Genomic DNA, 23,613 nt, shown 5'->3' on the forward strand with positions numbered 1-23,613 from the left:
AGAACAAAGACGGGAAACCTTTGTAAGTCTATGTGGTATAAGTATGTGGGTTCCACAGGCAGCCAGACTCAAGAGCACCCCAAATTATACCAGCATGCCACAGCTGAACTTATGTCCCTTTTATTTAATTCTAGTGTACCTTGACACATTTTTGTACAGTCTTGCCACGGTCCATATGGGTCCCATGTGAATAGATCACTCTTCTCTTCCACGGGGATATTGAAGGAATAACGTACATCAGGGTTGTATAGATTACCCACACACAAAACCTCAATAAAAATACAAAGGGGCACACAATCAATTCATAAAAGATATATTCTTAAAAGATATCACTTTATGTTTAATAATAAATACAAATCATTTACTTAAGCATCATATTTTACTAATATGATTAAAATTGTCTTAGTAACAACTACTAAGAATTTACCTGCAAAACAAGTTCTTCTTCCAGTCGATCAGTACTATTAATCCTTTCAATTGAGTTGTTTGAACCACTGTATTCAAAAATAGCTCCTTGTACGTTGATTTCCCTTTTGGACATACTTACAACAAAATTCCCATTCAAAAGAAAATTCCCTTGAGTGTCCGATAATGCTGTAAAAGGATAGTGCTCATGAAACAGCAAAACCAGTCAACGGTCCAGAAACAGTTTTAACATTTACAATTCACATTCTTTTCTTCTGCAGTTAGAGAATATAAATACAAATTAATACAGAGGAAATAAACTTTATTTTACTATAAAGTGGTATCTAACCCATAAGCAGTGAAACTTCAGCGTATCAGCCAAACCCATGAAAATACATTCACTCTATAATTTTTCTTTCTGAGAAGGTCATCTTCCACAAAGCATGCAGCACCAGGAGAGACATACAGGAAGTGGAAAAACAGAGAGAAGTCATGCAGACAGATCAGCTAAATCAATCCTGGTCATCCACGGGGAGGAAAGAAAGGGCAGCCAGGCTGCTGTAGTGTTCTGTTTACCTTGGAAAACATGTATAAAGCTTCAACATCCTAGGGTCAATATTTTAAAAGCCCATGCCTGTCTACTCCTCCCTCTGTAAACATCTGGATCTTTTTCATGGGAGGCGTTCATCATTGGTCACGCCTGTGTGAGTGGCTACTTTTTCAGAACCCTCCCACTGCCCCCTCTGTTCTTGCCCCTGGTGATTCTTGCACTTTCCCATGGACAGGTATTAACATCAGCATATCAAATAAGTATATGTGTGCCTATCTATACACTAATATTTACATGTGTATATGAGTATGGAACAGAGTATGTATTCATAATTTGTTACTTTTGTAAATACAAAAATGCATGGTGTCCACTGTGTTGTGGTCGTAAAAAGACCACAGGACTTGGTACGGCTGATTTAAATTCAAATTGTTCCAATTAATTACTATGTGATCTTGGATAAACTACTTGCTTTTTAATTGCATAATAGGAATAATAAAAATTCCCAACTCACAGGCTTTTAATTAGAATAAAATTTGGAAACTTTTTTTTTTTTAATGTATAAATTGTAAAGCACTGTGCTGTTAGTTTAAATTTTCGAGAGGGTGTCTAATATTTTAAATTTTACACTAATAAAACCCCCATGTTAATTAAATACATCTTTGCTGATTTACTATACTTCTCAGTGGAATAATCTTTTTGGAAAACACTTATTTGGTCTTCCAGGAAACCCTACCCAAAGCACACAAGTTACCATGACTAAACTTAACAAATACTACACGCCTTAAACCAATGCTGAAGGGAATACTACCAAATATGTTTGGTGATTCTGTGTCTGTGTGGGCTATTGTGATTGTCTTTATACACTACACTGAATTCAGTGAAGAACCAACAAAATGAAGATCACCCTGAATATTTGCACATTATCAGAAGTGGACAGGCCTGTTTAAAGGACTGCCTGTTACACTAAAATTAAGGGAAATAAACAAAACTTTACTGAGAAAAACTCTATACCTTTCATTATTTTTAGTTACCAAAGCAAATTACAAGTCCTTTCTAAAGACTCCACTCATATATTTTGCTCCCCTATTTAGATTTTGATATTTCCATTAGTAGTTCTTTTACAAAGTATACTGATATTTTAGTAGTGAACATTTCTAATCTTTAAACTTGAGCAGAATCAAATATCTACATTTGGATCCTAAGAGAGACATAATAAATTATCTATAATACGTATGGCAAATGTCTATGCCAAATGATATATATGGCATATATCTATGTATGTGCAAAAGAAAAAGAAGTGCTACTAAATGTAAACAGTTAAAACATTTACGTTTGATTTTCTTTAGGAATTTTTTTTTATAGAGATGAAATTAACGAAACCAGAATTAACCATTTTAAGTTGAACAACTTGATGGCATGTAGTACATTCACAATGTCGTGCAACCTCTACTAGTTTTCGAAACTTTTTCACCACCCTGGAAGGAAAATCTGCATCCATTCAGCAGTTGTTCTTTCTACAATTGACTCTATAAAGCCAAATATAATTTCTGAAATGGGCTGTTCATTATTGATTCAGATTCCCAATCAATTCAAAGCATTGATTACTTGAGCCAATATTTCACATTTCATTAATGTGAGGCAGGTGTTTTTGCATTATCAGCTTTATATCGCCAGCTTAGTGAATTACATGTAAGTCAATATTAAGGTATTTATCAGACAGAAACAAAAGATTTGTAAAGCATTCTTTTCATCTCTGGGCCTAAGTGAAATACTTTAAAGTCAATTTCCAAAAAGTAAATAACAACTGGAATGTATATTCTAGAAATAGCTAAAAGAGAATATATTAGGACTATGTTCATTAACATCTAAAAATATGAAACTATAGTTCTCTTTCTGTCACACAAGAGCAATAAAGATACAATCACAATAAAAACTGTATTTAAAGACTTGTACTACATGGTAAAGATATTTAAGAAAAAAATTTTAAAACATTTCCCTTCCCTGGTGGCTCAGATGGTAAAGAATCTGCCTACAATGTGGGAGACGCAGGTTCGATCCCTGGGTTGGGAAGATCCTCTGCAGAAGCAATGGCAACCCACTCCAGTACTCTTGCCTGGAAAATCCCATGGACAGAGGAGTGTGGTAGGCTACAGTCCATGCGGTCGCAAAGAGTCGAACACGACTGAGCGACTTCACTTTTTTAAAAACATTTAACCCCAATGAGGTTTATAACTAGAGAACTGTATTCTAAATACACACACAACTTTAACTGAATATAACCCCTGGTTATCTAAAACACCCTCATGGGGAAAAAAGCTTAATTTGTCTTCCAGAATTTAATTCAGTATCTTTAAAACATGATATGGTATGTAATTCAAAAAGAGAACACATATATGGAGTCAGATGACTTGGCTTAGTCTGAGTCGAAATTGCATGTTTATTCAAGGGGCTCTTCTTGCCTTCCAAGAATTTACAACCACAGACCTCCATGAAACTGCACATACTGGCTGCCATTGAACTAAAAATGTTTACCCAGGTAATTGTCATCTTCTGGTTTTCCAGAATAGCTGTGCTGAAGAATATCAATGTTTGTTGCTCCTGGGGGAATCTTTACAACGACATTATAACCTGCAATATAATTTTATACATGTTAACTTTCACAAAAAGCAGATGGCCCAGAGGCTAGTACTGCTGAGTAAAAAATCTGAATAGTATAGTCAGAATTAATTTCATTTTATCTCTGAAAGATGATATGTGCTTATTCTTTTTGAATCAATGTTTTATACAAATTACTAAGGATTAACAAAAAGTGGTTGTTGTCTAGAAATACAGAGTTTGGGATTCTTAAGGTGCACTTCCTAATTTCTCTTACTTTTAAAATTCTGAATATAGAATAAAAATGAATCTAGTAATTTAGCTCCTGAACTACTTAACACACGCATTAATTTTAAAATGTGACCAATACTGTTACATTTTATACTTCCTAATGGGGAAAAATACAGGATTCCAAATGCTATTCACAAATCCAGGAGATATAAAAATAGTTGACCATTGCTAGATGTTTACACAGACTCAGTGAACAGCAAAATAGTGAACGTTAAAGAGAAATATTTTTCTTAAGCTTTTAGGTTCCAGTGTAAGCAGGAATCTCCATAGCTATCCCCCAAATTTTACATTATTTTTTAAAGTCTACTAACAAATTGTCAAGAGAAAAGTAAAAAGTTTACTCTAGAGAAATGTTTTATGAGACCAAATTCAATAACACTGGCACTTCTCAAAATATGAGGAAACACTATATCAAATATACATTACATTACATATACAAATATACATTAAACAAGAAACATTTTTCCTGCACTAAAACCACTCATGTCACATCGTTTTCCAAATACTCTCAGGTTTTAAGTCAACAATTAATTCTGCTCTAGTGATATTATTCTAAGGTTTTCCTTTCTCTTACTAGGATTTTCCTCTTTCATTTAATATAAAAACAAAAAGAGTTGAAATTTTTCATATACATTAAATTTTATAAATATGAAATTAACTTTAGAAGAGGAAGTTTTAAAAGAGGTTAAGTCTCATATGAGATTGTCTTGTGTTTTCAGAGCAGCCTTATTTATTTATATCTCTTTAAGATATCACATTTAAATATAAGGTGATAAATGGTATGGTTATTCTGTATACATTAAATGCATACTGGTTGTAGATTATAAGCCTACAGAAATAATTTGACTCATGATTCTTTTTCACTACAAAATGTTCCTACCAGCTCCACTATTTATGTCTTTGCTATGCTTTTCAAGTATTCCAAGGCATTGCAAATGTGACAAGATGAAAGCTAACACTAGGGGGCAGTAATGTGACAAATGCTGTTCAGAACCTGCACATGCATTTAATCTTTTTCCCTTTGCAAACTGATTAATTCATAGCACAATTTTGCAAGGTTAAATTCTAATTTTGTGCATTCGGCTTTATATAGCAAAATTACTTTTCAGTGAATACAGACCGGATTTTGATAAATGTGTGCCACTGATGATAAAAAGGGATCAAATATATACGGTTTCCAAGAAATAAAGAATCATAACAACTAGAAAAATAATGTCAAATCATCTAGTAACTTAGATGCATAAGCATGACCAGAGTAGTAAATGTTCTACACTTTTCATACAAATATAGTGATCTAAATGACTCTGTTTTAATTGAATCAATTCTTACTACCTTAACTCTGTTCAAAAACAAGTGAATACAATTTGAAGCTGAACAATAAAACTGTAAAACATACATCATTTATTTTGCAAAGAAAGTTTTAATGGGTTTATTTTATTACCATAAAATAAAAAACACTTCTCAGAAAATTTAATGGAAAATATCTGATATATTCTCATAAAAATTTTCAAGAAAAATGAAGCCATGGCCAAATATCAATTATATCTGTCATCCAGACTTACTGAAAAATCAAATGTAATGATAATTCCAAATTAACATTTAAGTTAACGGCTTCATCCTTCACCTTCAATCAGTTTCAATATATCATCAATAAAAAACAACAGATAGAAAATAAAAATAAAAGAAGTAAATTAATTTAAAAAAAAGAGTAAAAAAAAAAAAAAAAAAAACCAACAGATAGGCCAGATCACACAGAAAGCATGTGGTTCAGATGATTAAAAATAATTGAAAGCAAACTTCCTGGAAAGATTATAAACATATACAATATAGATTGCAGAAGCAGCAGTAAAAACACTTCATTAACTGGTACGACAGGGGGACTATTTACACATCATTGTCAAATTGTACTGGATTTATTCTAATAAATGCACCTAAACTTTTTTTAAGAATTAAACTTGTCTTAAGCAGGTAAATTCATTAATTCAATCATACAACTTGTACAAGATTTAATTAATCATTTTGAACTAAAATACAGAATAAACAATAACAAACCAACACTATTATTCCTTAATGATATAGTCCCATTATTATATCCAAAGAGAAAACTGGAAAGAAATGCAAAGCTCACCATAATGTGCACTGTTGAAGACACCTGCCATTGTTCTGCAGGAGGAGTTATCCCCACCACACACACCACACTTGTCTCTCCTGGCCTTGGAGTTTAACACATGATCACAGCCAGCTTGCTTCAAAATATAATAATTACAGTCAAGATTATTAAAATGACCAGCAAACCACTAACAGGGCTTTACAAAGTTCTTTCCAAAAACATTCTTTCAATTAACAGGAAATTCAATACAACAGGATTTTTTCAGAATATCTAATGATCTTGTTATATGTACACCGGTATTTTCACACAGCTGTTAACCTGGTTGAAAAAGCAGTTTTTTAAAGGATCATCTACATACTTCCTGCATCAAAATCACCTGGTGTGGGATTTAAAGATAGATTCTTAGATGTTCTTAAAAATTCCTGGAGGTTAAAAACTAAGAATCCACATTGTAATAAATATTGACAGTGATTCCTATTTCGATTATTTGAGAGTAATTCTTTAAGGACATGTGATTCAAATGGGACAAAAAGTAACACACTACACTAACTTCAAAAAGAGGTCGTTGATGATTTACTTTTTTTTTTTTTTAACTTATGACCTTAGAACTCTGGGGATAAACTGAGCATATCTGAAAGAAATAACTTACTTCCTTAAAATTAATATCCAGCATAATAAAGTGTTTCAGAAACAAATGAGTAAATAAATAAAGGTGAGAGTACACAGTTTGACCCAAGGCTTTGAAAGAACAAATGCAGCTCTTTTCCACACAGATGGTGCCCTCTGCATACACTGCAGTAACACTTAGTTCTTTGGAACACTCTTTTAAATTTAGTGACCAGGAGAATAAGAAAAATTCATAGGCCTTATGACTTGTATTTACAAGGTAAATATTTCCAAAATGAAAATTTCATCCAGATATTTTCTGAAAGTAATATGCATCTTTATGTTCAGACATATGTCATATTTTCTCATTATATCTGACTCTCTGGGTTTAACTTAGATAAAACAAGTTTTCAGGCACCAAGTGCCCTTTTCTCACATTTAAAAGTCAAATAAAGTGAAGTGAAAGTCGCTCAGTCATGTCCAACTCTTTGCAACCCCATGGACTAGCCCGTGGAATTCTCCAGGCCAGAATACTGGAATGGGTAGCCTTTCCCTTCTCCAGGGGATCTTCCAACCCAGGGATCGAACCCAGGTCTCCCACATTGTAGGTGGATTCTTTACCAGCTGAGCCACAAGGGAAGCCCAAGAATACTGGAGTGGGTAGCCTATCCCTCTCCAGAGGATCTTCCTGACCCAGGAATGAAGCCTGGGTCTTCTGCACTGCAGGCAGATCCTTTACCAATTGAACTATCAGGGAAGTTGAAAGCTATTTCCAATCTGTAAGTTATTTTCAGCTTCTCTAAACATCTCATTAGCCCTTTGGGTGCAAGGCCTTTATCACCTAGGTAATAACAGATGTTTGGTTATAGGGAGAAGAATTGGTCCTATTAAGTTCCACTTAAGGAATGAGTTCACAAGATGATACTTATATTCTTTAGACAACATTCACTATCCTAGTTCTCAAACTCACCATCCATTTTTAGGATTGCCATCTGCAATTTACATGCTTTCATTCAGGGGCTCATCTGCTCTCACCTAAAATCCTGCCTGAGTGCATGTGTGCTAAGTCACTTCAGTTATGCCCAACTCTGTGCAATCCTTTGGACTGCAGCTTGCCAAACTCCTTTGTGCATGGAATTCTCTAGGAAAGAATACCAGAGTGGGTTGCCATGCTCTCCTCCAGGGGATCTTCCCAACCCAGGGATCGAACCCACATCTCTTATATCTCCTGCATTGGCAGGCCAGCTCTTTACTACTAGCACCACCTGGGAAGCCCTGCTAAATGGCCTACCTAACTCCAGTTTCCTAACAACTCAGTACATTCTGAAGATTTTAACATGCTCAAATCACCCCTCTTGCTTAACTCCAAATCCTTGGATCTTCAAGGACTTCGGAAAACACTTTCACCTAACAACCATCAGCTGGTGGCCACCTCCAACCTTGGTCCCTTACTTCTTCACCTTCCTAAAACTTTCTTATCCTAATAATTAGATCCAGACTCACACCCTGCATGAGCCTCCCCAAATCCTTTACCCACTTCCCCATGACTAAGACACGCCATCTACAATGTCCACATGCCACCTTGCAGATAAGCCCACAGCCCTGTGTGTGCACCCATCTCCCCCACAGATCTGTCACCATGTCAGAGGCGGGTGTTCTTTTCTATCCTTTCATCTCAGTGACTAGAACAGTATGTTGCATTCAGAGTGTGTGTGTGTGTACTCAGTCGTGTGTGCACTCAGTCATATCTGACTCTTTTCAACCCCGAGGACTGTAGCCATCCAGGCTCCTCTGTCCATGGGATTCTTCAGGCAAGAGTACTGGAGTGAGTTGCGATTTCATCCTCCAAGGGATATTCCTGACCCAGGGATCAAAGCTGTGTCTCTGTGTCTCCTGCATTAGAAGATAGATTCTTTACCACTAGTGCCACCAGGGGAGCCCAAATAGAAATTTGGTAAAAGTTTGTCGAATGCATATAAGTAGGAGAATGGAAAGAGGGTGGGAGGATATCACCACTTCCAACACAGAGGGAAAAAGTGTCGCCACAGAAGGTCACGTTCAAACTAGTGAAAGGACTTTGCATTCCTTGGGTCCTGAGACATCTTAGGAAGTTGACTTCATCCCTCATCTTGATTTTGAGCACCATAAGCAAAACAAAACCAGCAAACTCATCTTACTGCTTCGTGAGTCACTCCTGACGGCAAACAATAGCTCCTAACCATGTTCCTATAGACAGCAGGGTAGCAACAAAGGATGCTGCACTGAAATTCATAAGAATGTATATCAAGTTGCAGAAGTAATATCTGGCTAGAAAAATAGAAGGAAAACAGTATTCTGAAAGTCATTTTAAATGCAGTAATTTTACTTACCCGACATAGGCCTTGAACACAGATGTCATTTGTTTCAGTTCCACAAGGAGTGCCATCGGCAACCCTGTCCTTCAGTTGGTAGAAGCTAGTGGTTCCAGCCACCCGACAATAGAGTTTACAACGATCTTTTACAGCAACTGTAAGAAAAAGTCAAATTTGGGTGGACACGGACACAGCTGTGTGTTCCTTTGTCTCAAAACTGTTCACAGCAAAAAAACATTCTAATTACTTACTCCCACTGTACTTTGGAAGCCACCTCACGTTAGGGGAGAGACCATTGATGTTGAAATGTTTACCATCAAAATCAGAGCACTGCTTCTCACGGAAGTCTTGCTTGCCTTTTGGACATGAATCAGTGTTACATGATCGAAATTTCATCCTGCGGCCCACACAGTACTTGCCTCCGTTTCTTGGCCTAGTCAAATTCATTACAGTTTAAAGCACATCAGTACAAGGTTATTTCTGCCATTTCATTCTAAAACTGTTCCATCCCTTTCCAGGATCTGGAAAACCACTGATGTCCCACTAACACTTTTTGTTTTTAACAGAAGTACGTAACATGATTGGGAAGCAACTCTGTGGTTAAGGAACTATAGAAAATCCATTTGAACATGGACATTGTGGCCCGGAGGGCAGAAATGATGTCTTATTCACAACTAGATTAACTAACAAGGAACTAATGGTGGGGATTTGTTTATTCATTTTGGAGGCAGGGAGACATATAGAGTGAGCCCAAGATGATCACAAACGAAGATGACACCATGTTAAAATTAAAAAGAAGTATATATGACTCTTTGTTGTGTATATCCTACATATCACTCAGTTCAAAGAATTTCATGGTATCAATCTATAGACATCCAACGCCATTTCAATTTATGTTGGAAGATTAAAAACTTACATGAAGACTTTCAGCATAATTCAACTATTTTAAAATTCAAATAAACTAAGTCATACTCTATTCATACAATGTCATATTTCTGCATTAAAAATTCTTTATTTATATCTATAATAAGAGAGCCATTTTTAAAAATTTTTATGGAATGCCTAAATTCTTTTAAATAGTTTGGTGAGCAGGATCTGTGCTTCAGTACTTATTCAAGCTAAAGACACTGAAGCAACTATAAGATGAAAATAAGAAAAAGAAAATATGACATGACAAATTATACCAAACAGTAAGAACCGGTAACAAAACTACCTATTTTACCCAGGAAAACCAAAGCACAGTTGAAAGGGGCCAGGCTCTTTCAACAAAAGCACAGTAAAAGTAAAAATGCCATTATATTACTGTTGTTATTTGCAACTATTTCTCAAATTTACACTAAATCAAAAAAGAAAGAAAATGGCTGTCTTAACTCAAATTCTTAAAAGTATTTTACTTTTTTTTTTTTTTTTTTTTAAGGTCTGAATCTACCAAGATAGAGAGTAATATGGCTTAAAGTATTCCAGAAGTTTTCTGAATCTCAGAAACTTACAGACTGACCTCCAGTTTTAGAAGTGAATGAAACTGATGTTTACTTTCTGGTGCCTTGAGATAATCTTAATTTACAGTGACATAAAAAAGACATACTCGGGGCGATTACAGAGCCTGCTTGTGCTTTTGATTCCACCTCCACATGTTCTTGAACAAGAACTGTAAGGTCCCCATGGTCCCCAATCGCCATCTACAGGACGTGTTTCCATTTCTTTATTTACACATAGCCCATGGTGGCAATGCTATGAAAATGACACAAAAAGAAATGATTCGTGTGTTATCTAGTTAGGACATCACAGTAATAATAACAACAGCAGAAAGACCAGTAGAAGAAAATGCATACAACTTTAAGCAGAATGTTATCAATTCAGAAATGAAATTACATTTGATACCATTTTGTGAATATTTCCTGAGTATATACTGAGTAACTGTAAACAAATCAACAGAATGCAAAAAAGAACAGGAAATTTACTGTGCTTATGAGAGCTGAAGTCTCACTGGAGAGGGAAGACCTATACCTATGGGGAAAACTTAATAATGGAAAGTGTTTTTGAAAAAGAAGCAAACAAATATTTGATTAATATGGTATATAACCATGTTTCTACCTTTTATGCAAAGGTATCTATCACTCTCCTACTCTTTTGGCTAACTTTCTACTCTATCTTACTCAAAGTCTCAAAGATCACTTTGTTTCTTGTTTTCATCAAGAAAGTAGAAATCTACAAAAGAATGTGTCCAAAATGTCCCACAACCTCTTCCACCCACCCAACACCCAAAATCTCCCACCATCCCTTCTGCCCAGTACGCAGCCTTCCTGCCCATTAGTAGATATGAAAAATCCAAAATCAGTCCCTCCATCGTGCACCTAATCTCATCTCTTCTCACCACTCCAGCAATTCTCCCATCTCTCCTACATCATCACTGTTCCAGTTGCCACTATATGAGAGCTAATCAAACTGCAGTCCATGCACAGATGCTGGTCTTTGAACTAGTCACTGTCAACTGGGAGAAAATGAGTACAGAAGATGAAAGTAAGCATTTAGAAACTTTCAGAAGACTTAGAAGATTTTGACTGATTAATTTTGTTTATTAAAGTTAATAATTATAAAATCAGCTTATGTTTTATTTTTTAATATTTATTTATTCATTTATTTTCGGCTGTGCTGGGTCTTTGTTGCTGGTCATGGCCATTCTCTGGTTGTGGTAAGCAGGGTCTACTCTTTGTTGCAGTGTGTGGGCTTCTCATTGCAGTGACTTTCTTGTTGTAGAGCACAGGGTCTAGGCAAGCAGGCTCAGTTGCCCTATGGCATGTGGATTCTTTCCTGACCAGGGATCAAACTATGCCCCTGCATTGGCAGGAGGATTCTTAACCACTGGACCACCAGAGAAGCCCTGTTCTATTTTTAATTGTGGTGAAATTCACACAACAAAATGTACTCTTTTAGCCATTTCTAAGTGTAGAGTTCAGTGGCATTAAGAACATTCACATTGCTGTGCAACCATCACATAGAGCTCTTTATCTTCCCAAACGGAAACGCTGCACCCATTAAACCTGGCAACCACCACTCTACTGCTTCTATGAATTCGACTGCTCTGTATATCTCATATAACTGAAATCATACAGTATTTGTCTTTCTGCACACGTGCTAAGTCATTTCAGTCATGTCCGACTCTTTGCGACCCTATAGACTGTAGCCCGCCAGGCTCCTCTATCCATGGGATTCTCCAGGCAAGAATACTGGAGTGGGTTGCTATGCCCTTCTCCAGGGGATTTTTCTCAAACCACGGATCAAACCCTGTCTCCTAAGTCTCCTGCATTAGCAGGAAGGTTTTTTACCACTAGCGCCACCTGGGAAGCCAATTTGTCTTTCTAGGACTGGCTTATTTCACTTAGCAATACGTCCTCAAAGTTAATCCATGTTCCAGCATGTGTCAGAATTTCATTCCTCTAACAATTGAAAAATATTCATTGTATGTATATATCACATTTTCTTTATCCATATATCCACAGATGGACACGGGTTGCTTCTACTTCTCAGCTATTGTGAATAATGCAATTCTTTTGGATATATACCCAGAAATTTTTGTGTTAGGTCACGTTTCTATTTTTAATCTTTTTGAGGAACCACCATGTTGTTTTCCATAGGAAAATTTGGCTCACACTTGGAATGTCTTTCTTCATTTCATTTTTACCATTTTGTACAATAGCATGTTTATAAATGACCAGAAATATTTTAAAAAGAATACTAGTCCTTTACGAGAGATAGTTTGAGAAGTACTCCACTCATTCTTTTTAAACAAAAATATTAGATCTCATTTCCTTCACCAGTTATTGTCCTATTTTTCCTTCAAAGAGTTGTCTTTGTTCGTGGTCTAACTCTCTCCACCTCTTCTCTCTCATTACCCGACTGTGCTGCCACTGCTGCTAAGTCGTTTCAGTTGTGTCTGACTCTGTGCAACCCCAGAGACAGCAGCCCACCAGGCTCCCCCGTCCCTGGGATTCTCCAGGCAAGAACACTGGAGTGGGTTGCCATTTCCTTCTCCAATGCATGAAAGTGAAAAGTGAAAATGAAGTCCCTCAGTCATGTCCGACTCTTCATGACCCCATGGACTGCAGCCTACCAGGCTCCTCCATCCATGGGATTTTCCAGGCAAGAGTACTGGAGTGGGGTGCCATTACCTGACTGTAGCCAGAGGCTTTCACATCCCACTTTCCATGAACCTGCTTGTGTGTACATCACCAGTGGCCTCCAGGACACCATGACCAGTGGCTAGTTCTCAGTCTCTGCCTTCTTTGCCTTATATGACATAGCATGTGACATAGCTAATCATTTTTCTTATTTGATACACTTTTTCTTCTCTTGGTTTCCAGGACTCTACCCACTCTTGGTTTTCTTTTCTCGTTAATGATTTCTCTCTGCAATTTCTTCTTCTTTCTAATCTCTTAATGTCTCTGGGCTCAGAGCACGGTCCTCTAGTCATCTGTTTCATCAGTCACTCCCAGTCCAGATCTCTTTCCTGAACTCCAAACTCAATGGACAGCTGCTTCCTCATTTTTGTTTCAATGTCTAATAGCCACTTCAAGGATAGCATATCCAAAGTTGAACCTGCCTCCTCAAAATCTGCTGAGTGGATCTCAGTTATTAGCCAAATACATAGTCATCTTATCTCTTCCTCCTCTAATATTCCATAGCTAATACATTAGCAAATGCTCTAGTTCCTTTAAAAACATATATAAAGTTGACTTTTAATCATCACCTGATTTGAGCCGCCAACATCTATTTTACTCCAACAGCTCCCTGAGTACATCTCCTTCTTGTCTACTCTTGGCCCTTAGAGTTTAGTCTCAAAAGTTGTCAGAACAGCCATGATCCTTTTTTAACATAGTTTAAAAATTAAGTCAAATTAGGTGACTCCTCTGTCAAGTCTTTCAATTATCTCACTCTGAGTAACACAAAATTCTCATAACACCTGAAAGTTTTTCTAGTAATTCCCACACACCTCTCTCTCTCTCTCTCTCTCTTCATTCCACTCCAGTCGAAATGTCATCTTTGCTCTTCCCTGAACACTCTAGGAAAATTCCAGATTTAGAAGTCTGGCTATTCCCTTTGCCTGGAGCTCAACTCCCCTGCGATGTCCTCATAGCAAACTCCCTCACTTCCTTTAAAACAGCTCATTAGGCAACTTCCCATAAGATCACCCTTACCATCATATTTTAAATTGCAAATCTGCCCTCTCCTATCACACAACATCTAATCCCTTTTCTGCTCTATTTCTCTTATTCATGGTGCCATTATATTGTTCGTAATACTGCAGTATCCAACTAGAATATAAGCTCCAGGACAGGGGCAGGGATCATTCCTCTTTTGTTCACTGATATATTCTGAGCACCTAGAATAGTATCTGACATGTAGGAAGCCCTTGACAAATTTTTGTTGAATGAATTAATCCTATAACCAAGATTATTATCAGAAAAAAAAAAATGCTTTGTGCCCTCCATTAGAACAAATCATTTAATATGAGAAAGCCATACTAGAAGTGAACAAAAACAAAATCTCAAAATAAAATATACTGTGTGCATGTAAATTTTGTGGGCATCTTCCAGAAATGTTTAAATAATCCTGGCACATTTCCTTTTTATTTATTTGTTTCTGAAGGAACAGACCATGAAAAAGAATGCTATGTTGTTCATTGTGCAGTAAAATTAACTCATTGTCAGATGGGTTTAGCATGTCTACATGCAAATAGATTTTCTACGAAAAGCATTTAACAGACATCACCCACGTAAGATAGTCACAAGATAAAAGAACTAAAGGAAAAATTATAGGATATTTGTTTAAACTTTCCTTGAATAATAGGACCTCTTAATACTCAATATGGCTAATGTATAGGGACTCACTATTTTCAGTTAATTTTTTTAAAGGGAATTTATACCTAGCATGATTTACATTTTATGCCAAATGTCACCTCTACTTTTAATCTACATGGGTTTTAAAGTAGGTCTTGGTATCTCACCATATTTACCTGGACTTCAACAAACCCATACTCTTCATACTGTCTCACTGGGGAAATAGTTAAGTGAGCTAATAAAAAAAAAAAGATGCTCAAAATTGATAATAATTAAGATAATACAAGCCAAAATAAGAATTAAATTTTATTTCGTACCCCCTAGAATGGCTAAAAGTTTGTTAAGGCTAACAAAATAAATTGGCAGGGAATACAGAACAATTCAAACTTTCTTATATTGGTTGGTGAGTCTAAAATGGTTCACGTACTTTGGAAAATAGTTTGGTACTTTCTTATGAAGTTAAACACACTCCTACCCTATAACCTAACAATTTACTCAAGAGAAATACAAACATATGGCCACAAGAAGATTTATATAAGGATGCTCACAGTGGCTTTATACATAAAAGCCCCAAACTTGAAATGACCCAACTATCTATCAACAGAAAAATGGTAAACAAATTATGGCACAGCTGAATTAAACTGCAACATAAAGGAAGACGTATTGATGCACACAATGATATGAATAAAATTCAAAACCATCATGTTGACCAAAAGAAGCTTGACCCACTAGCTCCTAGCCAAGACAGAGTATACTAGATAGTTTCATTTACTTTAAAATAAAGAACAGACAGGAGATGGGGCAAAGATAGTGGGCCCTGAGCTCACCTCCTCCTAAGGACACACAAAAATTACAACTATTTATAGAGCAACTATCAATGACAGTGACCTGAAGACCAGAAGAAAAGACTATAACTAAAGATATAACGAAGGAACCACAACAAGTTGGGTAGGAGGGAACATAGTGTAGTTAAGACCCACACCCCTGGGTAGGCAACCCACAATCAAAAGAATAATTAGAATTACAAAGGTTCTCCCAAGGACCCAGAGGTCTAAACCTCACAGCAGGTTCCCCAGCCTGGGAGTCCTGCACCAGGATCACGAGCCTCACAGTGTTTGGCTTTGAGTGCCAGCAAGGCTTACTTTCAGGAAAGTCAGGAAAATGTAGGAAACAGAGACTCCACTCTTAAAAGGCACACACACACACAAAATATCACATGCTTCAAGACTTAGAGAGGAAGCAGAAATTTGAAAGAAGCCTGGGTCAGACCCATTTGCTGATTTTGGAGAGCTTCCCAAAAAGAAAGAAAGCATCTGGGCCTCACCCTGGTAACACAGAAGCTGACAGAAGGCATTTTAGGGAGCTCATCCCACCACGAGGACACTGGTACTGGCAAGCACCACTTTCACTCCTGCTAGCTTATTAGCATCAGGACCTGGCCCCACTCACTAGCTTGCTGGCACATACTTTGGGTCACCCCATGGCAAGCAATTACCTGGGAGGGAACACAGACCCATCTTCTAGCCATCCAGTTGCCATAGGACCTACTGAGACCCCAGCCACTCCAAAAGCTGGTCTTGACCACCAGAGGGCCCAGGACCCAGCCCCAACCACCAGTGGATCATCACTAACCCCAAAGTTCCAAGAGATTTGCAGCCAGCCATCAAAGAAGACTCCATCCAACAGGGGGCAGGTACCAGCGCTTGTAACCCCTGGGCTCCAGCCATACCACCTGCTGGCCCATACTGACTCTGGGACCAGCAGGGCCCTGAAGTCAGGAACCCAGACCAGGTTTAGCCACCAGTAGATCCGATCAGTCTTAGGGCTTCCTGGGCCTTAGCCTACCCACCAGGAAACTAACACCAGCTCCAGGACATCCCAGGTACACAGGGACCCCAGAACCCAGCTCCATTCGCCATGGGCAACTACTAGCTCTGAGGCCAGATTCAGCCACTAGTGGGCAGGGACAAGCACCTGGATTCCCTGGACCCCACAGACACCATTCCTGGGAACACCATGGCTCCATAGCCAGCTGTGTAAAGACCTGGACCACCCATCAGGAGGCCATCAGCAGGCTGGCACTAGCTCTGGGACCTCTTGGGAACCTCAGCCAACTGCCCTGGAATCGAGGTCCAACCACCAGTGAGCCAGCACCAAGACCAAGCATCCACTGACCATGCAGTCAGCCACATCAGGACCCCATCAAACCTGCAAGTGGCCAGCAGTCTCCGCACAAGACAGAATCTGGCAGTCAATAAGACCAAGAAGACTGAAATCATATTGAGCATCTTTTCTGACCACAGTCCTGCTGCTGCTAAGTCACTTTAGTCGTGTCTGACTCCGTGTGACCCCACAGACGGCAGCCCACCAGGCTCCCCCATCCCTGGGATTATCCAGGCAAGAACACTGGAGTGGGTTGCCATTTCCTTCTCCAGTGCATGAAAAGTGAAAAGTGAAAGTGAAGTCGCTTAGTCATGTCTGACTCTTCTCGACCTCATGGACTGCAGCCTGCCAGGCTCCTCCGTCCATGGGATTTTCCAGGCAAGAGTACTGGAGTGGGGTGCCATTGCCCTATTAAACCTGAAATCAACTACAAGAAACATTTTGCAAAGAGAAAACTAAGACACAGTGTGAAAGCTAAACACTGTGCTACTAAACCACCAATAGGTCACTAAAGTAAAAAAAAAAAACAACCCTGGAGACAAATGAAAACACAACAATCTAAACGATGTAATGAAAGCAAACACAGTTCTATGAGGAACATTTGTAGCATCACAAGCCTACCTCAGGGAAGAAGAAAAATCTCAAATAAACCTTATACCTCAACCTTGTACCTAAAGGCACTAGAATTAAAAGAACAAATGAAACTCGGTGTTGGTAGAAGGTAAGAAATTATAAAGATCAGAAAGAGAAGAAATTAATAAAGTAGATAACAAAAAAAGAATAGAAAAGATCAAAGAAACTAAGAGCTGATATTTGAAATGATAAGCAAAATTTATTATTTAGATCCATCAAGAAAATAAGAGAAGGCTAAAACCTGGTGGCTCCATGGTAAAGAATCTGCCTGCAGCAGAGGAGATATGGTTCAATCCGTGGGTCAGGAAGATCCCCTGAAGGAGGGCATGGCAACCTGCTCCAGTATTTTTGCCTAGGAAATCCCATGGACAGAGGAGCCTGGCAGGCTGCAGTCAATAGGGTCTCACAGAGTCGGACATGACTGAAGCGACTAAGCAGCAGCAAATCAATCAAATAAAAAATGAAAAAGAAGTTACAATTGACACCACAGAAACACAAAGGATCCTAGGAGATTACGATGAACACTTACATGCCAATAAAATGGACAACCTGGAAGAAATGGATAAATTCCTAGAAATGTACAATTTTACCTGATTGAATCAGGAAGAAAATGTAAAAATACCAGTTTATGAACTTCACTAGTAATGAAACTGAAACAATAATTTTAAAAACTCCCAACTCTTGAAAGTCCAGAACCAGATGGTTTCCCAAGTGAATTCTAACAAACATTTAGAGAAGAGTAACACCTATTTTTCTGGAAGTGTGAAAGTCACTCACTCATGTCTGACTCTTTTCGACCCCATGGACTATACAAGTTTGTGGAATTCTCTAGGCTAGAATACTGGAGTGGATAACCTTTCCCTTCCCCAGGGGATTTCCCAACCCAGGGATCGAACCCAGGTCTCCCGCATTGCAGGCAGACTCTTTACCAGCTGAGCCACCAGGGAAGCCCATTCTTCTCAAACTATTCCAAAAAATTACAGAGGAAGGAATGCTCTGGAATTCATTCTACAAAGCCAGCATCACCCTGATAATGAAACCAGACAAAGGTATCACAAGAAGGAAAATTACAGACCAGTGTCACTGATGAACATAGATGCAAAAACCTTCAACAAAATATTAGCAAACTGAATTCAACAATACATTAAAAGGATCACACACTTGACTAAGTGGGATGTGGAGGCCTGGCGTGCTGCGATTCATGGGGTCACAAAGAGTCGGACACAACTAAGCGACTTATCTGATCTGATTGTTCAATATCCACAAATCAATATATGTAATAGATCACATTTCATTATCATGGTGAACCCAGTCACTTCACATCATGTTGGCAGATTTACATAAGTTTATCACTGATGCTAGAATGGAAAAGATGCAGTATGATTGACATTTTGTCTTAGAGATACAATGTATTTTAAAACACTAAAACCAATAAAGTTCTGAAGAAACTTAAAACTTTCATTTATATTTATCTGAATTTTTAGGAGAAATGTATACAATGGTAAATCCTTAAATTTGGGAGTATTTCAGATATTTTCTGAAATACTTATGGCTAGACACATTTTTAATAACAAGACTATAATATGCTTACATAAGTAAATGTCCATGTAATTATGTAACTATAATATCCATCTGCTTTATCTTGAAAAAAGGATAAAATTGAAATTCTAGTTCACTTGAAAACATACATTAAACAAATACAGCAAAAACATTAATTCAACTAGCAGAAGAAAATATGACGGTGAATAATGAAGAGTGCTGAAACACAGAGCAATCACATCCTTGGATAATCTCTTGATACAAAACTCACCCTTCGAGAAAACCTACCATCCCAGGACCACAGTTTGTTCCATCTGCCAGTGGCATGTGTTGAGTGCGACAGCCCTTGTGAACTCCTTCTGCACTGGTACACCAGAGACGCCTGCATTGTTTCTGCAGAGTAATAAAAGGCAGACAAGCAAGAGTAAAAATAACACTACAACAACCAGATCAATTCAGTATCATGCATTGATTTATACATTGATCCTAGATACTTCCTGGTTTCATGGTCAGAGCTGGAAATAATCAGTAATAATCTTTTACTAGAGCTTCACTGGTGGCTCAGACAGTAAAGAATCTGGCTGCAATGCAGGAGACCTGGGTTCGATCCCTGAGTCAGAAAGATCCCCTGGAGAAGGGAATGGCTACCCACTCCAGTATTCTTGCCTGGCAAATTCCATGGACAGAGGAACCTGATAGGCTACAGTCCGTGGAGTTGCAAAGAGTCAGACACAACTGAACAACTAACACAGATACACATAATAACCTTTACTAAGTCAGTCTTGGTCATCAATTTTCCTCTAAACACATAAAATGGCAACATTTAGTTTTTAAAAAATTGGATTATCATCAAACACTGAACAATGGAAGAGATGACTTGGAGTGAAGCATTCAAAATTACTGAGATACTTTTCTCTCTTTGCAAGACATTTTTCTAAGGGATTTTTTGTTGTTAAATGTTATTCACAAGGAGTTTCCAAAAGTCCTTTTGATCCAACAGTGGAATGTATGAATAATGTGCATAGAAAAACTGTATAATGTATCTTGGTTTCCTATTTTGTAAATATAATGCATACTTTCAATTTTTGAACATAGGGTTCTGAAGTTTTCACAAGATATGAAAATCCACAGAGGCTCACAGGAGCTATGCCCAAAATAATCCCTTTCTTTCTTTGAATTTAAATTCAAAGTTCATTCAGTATCCAAGTCAGTATGAAAAAAAAAATGTATTTTTTTATAAAAAATAATTGACGTAAATCTTCCCCTCTTCAGAGTGGATATTAAAAGACATAAATAATTGTCATTTTAAATTTAAGATTTTTTTTAATTTTATTTTTAAACTTTATAAATTGTATTAGTTTTGCCAAATATCAAAAGGAATCTGCCACAGGTATACATGTGTTCCCCATCCTGAACCCTCCTCCCTCCTTTCTCCCCATACCATCCCTCTGGGTCGTCCCAGTGCACTAGCCCCAAGCATCCAGTATCATGCATCGAACCTGGACTGGCATCTCATTTCATACAAAATAAATAAAAAAATAAAAAATAAATTTAAGATTTTAGGAATAATATTCACTATATGCAGTATGCTTTACATGTCCCTGTGCTCATTGTTAAGTACCTTTCATTTATTCATACATCCATTCATTCATTCATAAATCATTCATGTATTCACTCATTCAACCATCAGTAAACATTTGTTTTTTTGGCTCCTATTATACGACAGATCTGAACTAAATCCTTGGAGTATATCTTTATTTAAATGAATGAACAAGGTAAGATTCCTGGTTCAATGATCTTCACAATCTAATAGTATAGTAAGCAATTTGGCAAAGGTCTGCACAGGATTGAAGAAAATGAAATGAGTATTCTGCTTGGGAAAGCAAGGCATGGATTCACCAAAGTATTGACATTTATTAGAACTAAATCCTAAATTTACCCCCAAAAGAAGACAAAATCTTGGCTACAGAGTCAATAAAAATGTCAACTCAACTTTTTCAGAGGTCAGTGTTCATTCCAGTCCCAAAGAAAGGCAATGCCAAAGAATGCTCAAAGTACCGCACTATTGCACTCATCTCACACACTAGTAAAGTAATGCTCAAAATTCTCCAAGCCAGGCTTCAGCAATACATGAATCATGAACTTCCGGATGCTCAAGCTGGTTTTAGAAAAGGCAGAGAGGAACCACAGATCAATTTGCCAACATCCGTTGGATCATCGAAAAAGCAAGAGAGTTCCAGAAAAACATCTATTTCTGCTTTATTGACTCTGCCAAAGCCTTTGACTGTGTAGATCACAAGAAACTGTGGAAAATTCTTCAAGAGATAGGACCACCAGACCACCTGAACTGCCTCCTGAGAAATCTGTATGCAGGTCAGGAAGCAACAGTTAGAACTGGACATGGAACAACAGACTGGTTCCAAATAGGAAAAGGAGTACATCAAGGCTGCTATTGTCACCCTGCTTATTTAACTTCTATGCAGAGTACATCATGAGAAACGCTGGGCTAGAGGAAGCACCAGCTGGAATCAAGACTCCCAGGAGAAATATCAATAACCTCAGATATGCAGATGACACCACCCTAATGATAGAAAGTGAAGAAAAACTAAAGAGCCTCTTGATGAGAGTTAAAGAGGAGCACGAAAAAGGTGGCTTAAAGCTCAACATTCAGAAAACGAAGGTCATGGCATCCGGTCCCATCACTTCATGGCAAATAGATAGGGAAACAGTGCTCCAAAATCACTGCAGATGGTGACTGCAGCCATGAAATTAAAAGACGCTTACTCCTTGGAAGGAAAGTTATGACCAATCTAGACAGCATATTAAAAAGCAGAGACATTACTTTGCCAACAAAGGTCCATCTAGTCAAGGCTATGGTTTTTCCAGTGGTCATGTATGGATGTGAAAGTTGGGCTATAAAGGAAGCTGAGCACAGAAGAATTGATGCTTTTGAACTGTGGTGCTGGAGAAGACTCTTGAGAGTCCCTTGGACTGCAAGGAGATCCAACCAGTCCATTCTGAAGGAGATCAGCCCTGGGATTTCTTTGGAAGGAATGATGCTAAAGCTGAAACTCCAGTACTTTGGCCACCTCATGCGAAGAGTTGACTCATTGGAAAAGACTCTGATGCTGGGAGGGATTGGGGGCAGGAGGAGAAGGGGACGACAGAGGATGAGATGGCTGGATGGCATCACTGACTCGATGGACCTGAGTCTGAGTGAACTCCGGGAGTTGGTGATGGACAGGGAGGCCTGGCGTGCCGCAATTCATGGCGTCGCAAAGAGTCGGACATGACTGATCAACTGAACTGAACTGAAAGATAATTTTTAAGTATCTAACAAAGTGAAAGTGAAAGTTAGTCACTCAGTTGTGACTAACAAAGAGTGACTCTTTGCGACCCCATAGACTATAGTCTACCAGGCTCCTCTGTCCATGGGATTCTCCAGGCAAGAATACTGGAGTAGGTAGGCATTCCCTTCTCTTGGGGATCCTCCCAACCCAGGGATCAAACTTGGGTCTCCCACATTGCAGGCAGATTCTTTACCATCTGAGCCACCAAGGAAGCCCATCTAAAACAGCACCTGGCGAATAATAAGTATTCAATAAATTATAGTTTCCCTTTTTTAAAAACCTCTTTCTGACAAACACCAAATTTTTCTAATATTTAAAAATGAAGATAAGTTCAGCACACTACCTGTCCAAGAGAATAAAGTACATTTTGAAATATATCTTAACTACAACTTTATGATAGTTTTCAAACAAAAGAACATAATTTTCCTTACTAAATAGGGACACACTTGTGATCCAGGACCAAACATAAGCTCACATTGCTTGTTTACATCATACATTAATCCAGGAAGCTGTGAAGATAGATCATATATTCTTCCATTTGGTTTGTCAAGGAGGCATTCCCCATGACCGGTACTGCAACAACAACAGGGAACAAAATATTGTGAATACACATGGATGTATTTCAGTAGAAGATTCTTTACCACATTTTTCTGTAGCTCTGCATTTTCAAAGAGAACATCAGTATTTTTTCATAATTTAAAAACCAACTCACATCAAAGTCAATAAGAAAACTTCACAGTTTATAAAGGACTTATTCTATGTGTTTGTTCTCATTTAATCCCCACAACTGCCTTAAAAGTAAAAATTTTTTAAAAGAATAGTGAAAAATAAACAAAAATGCATCAAATATAATGTTTAAAACATGCATTCCTATGTTGATCACACTACACTTTTGGTCTGCTTTGCTATCCAACAGGAATGCCCTATATCTAATGTCCAATCTGTCAAAATGTAAAAAGTAACATTTTCAGATCATCTGAGAAAGTTCCTTTATAGTTGACAACAAAATAAAGGAATTTCAGAAAGTGCTATGCTGTCTCTGTCTCAAACAGATTTTCTTAGGAAAAGAATATAATGCAGAGTAAAGAATGCCAGCTTTGGGACTTTGCATTTGGGTGTCACCACTTTCCGAATTGCATGGTGTGAACAAGTTAGTCAGTCTCCCTGGGTCTAAGACTTCTCA

The 23,613-nt window shown here is 37.8% G+C and overlaps 1 protein-coding gene across 3 annotated transcripts in view; it reads right to left on the reverse strand.

Annotated features, from left to right (window-relative positions):
- ADAMTS20 (ADAM metallopeptidase with thrombospondin type 1 motif 20) overlaps window positions 1-23,613 on the reverse strand; it is a 217,418-nt gene that overhangs the window by 113,214 nt on the left and 80,591 nt on the right. For all 3 annotated transcript variants that reach the window (XM_027542621.1, XM_027542620.1, XM_027542622.1), the window contains 9 exons: window positions 22,862-23,003; window positions 19,369-19,473; window positions 10,494-10,639; window positions 9,160-9,341; window positions 8,927-9,063; window positions 5,970-6,087; window positions 3,488-3,583; window positions 428-594; window positions 140-269 (listed from right to left, as the gene is read on the reverse strand). In XM_027542621.1, coding sequence (XP_027398422.1) covers window positions 140-269; window positions 428-594; window positions 3,488-3,583; window positions 5,970-6,087; window positions 8,927-9,063; window positions 9,160-9,341; window positions 10,494-10,639; window positions 19,369-19,473; window positions 22,862-23,003 — 1,223 coding nt within the window. The remainder of the gene's footprint in view (window positions 1-139; window positions 270-427; window positions 595-3,487; window positions 3,584-5,969; window positions 6,088-8,926; window positions 9,064-9,159; window positions 9,342-10,493; window positions 10,640-19,368; window positions 19,474-22,861; window positions 23,004-23,613) is intronic.

Source organism: Bos indicus x Bos taurus, chromosome 5, assembly GCF_003369695.1.
Source record: "Bos indicus x Bos taurus breed Angus x Brahman F1 hybrid chromosome 5, Bos_hybrid_MaternalHap_v2.0, whole genome shotgun sequence".
In the NCBI taxonomy this organism is placed as follows: domain Eukaryota; kingdom Metazoa; phylum Chordata; class Mammalia; order Artiodactyla; family Bovidae; genus Bos; species Bos indicus x Bos taurus.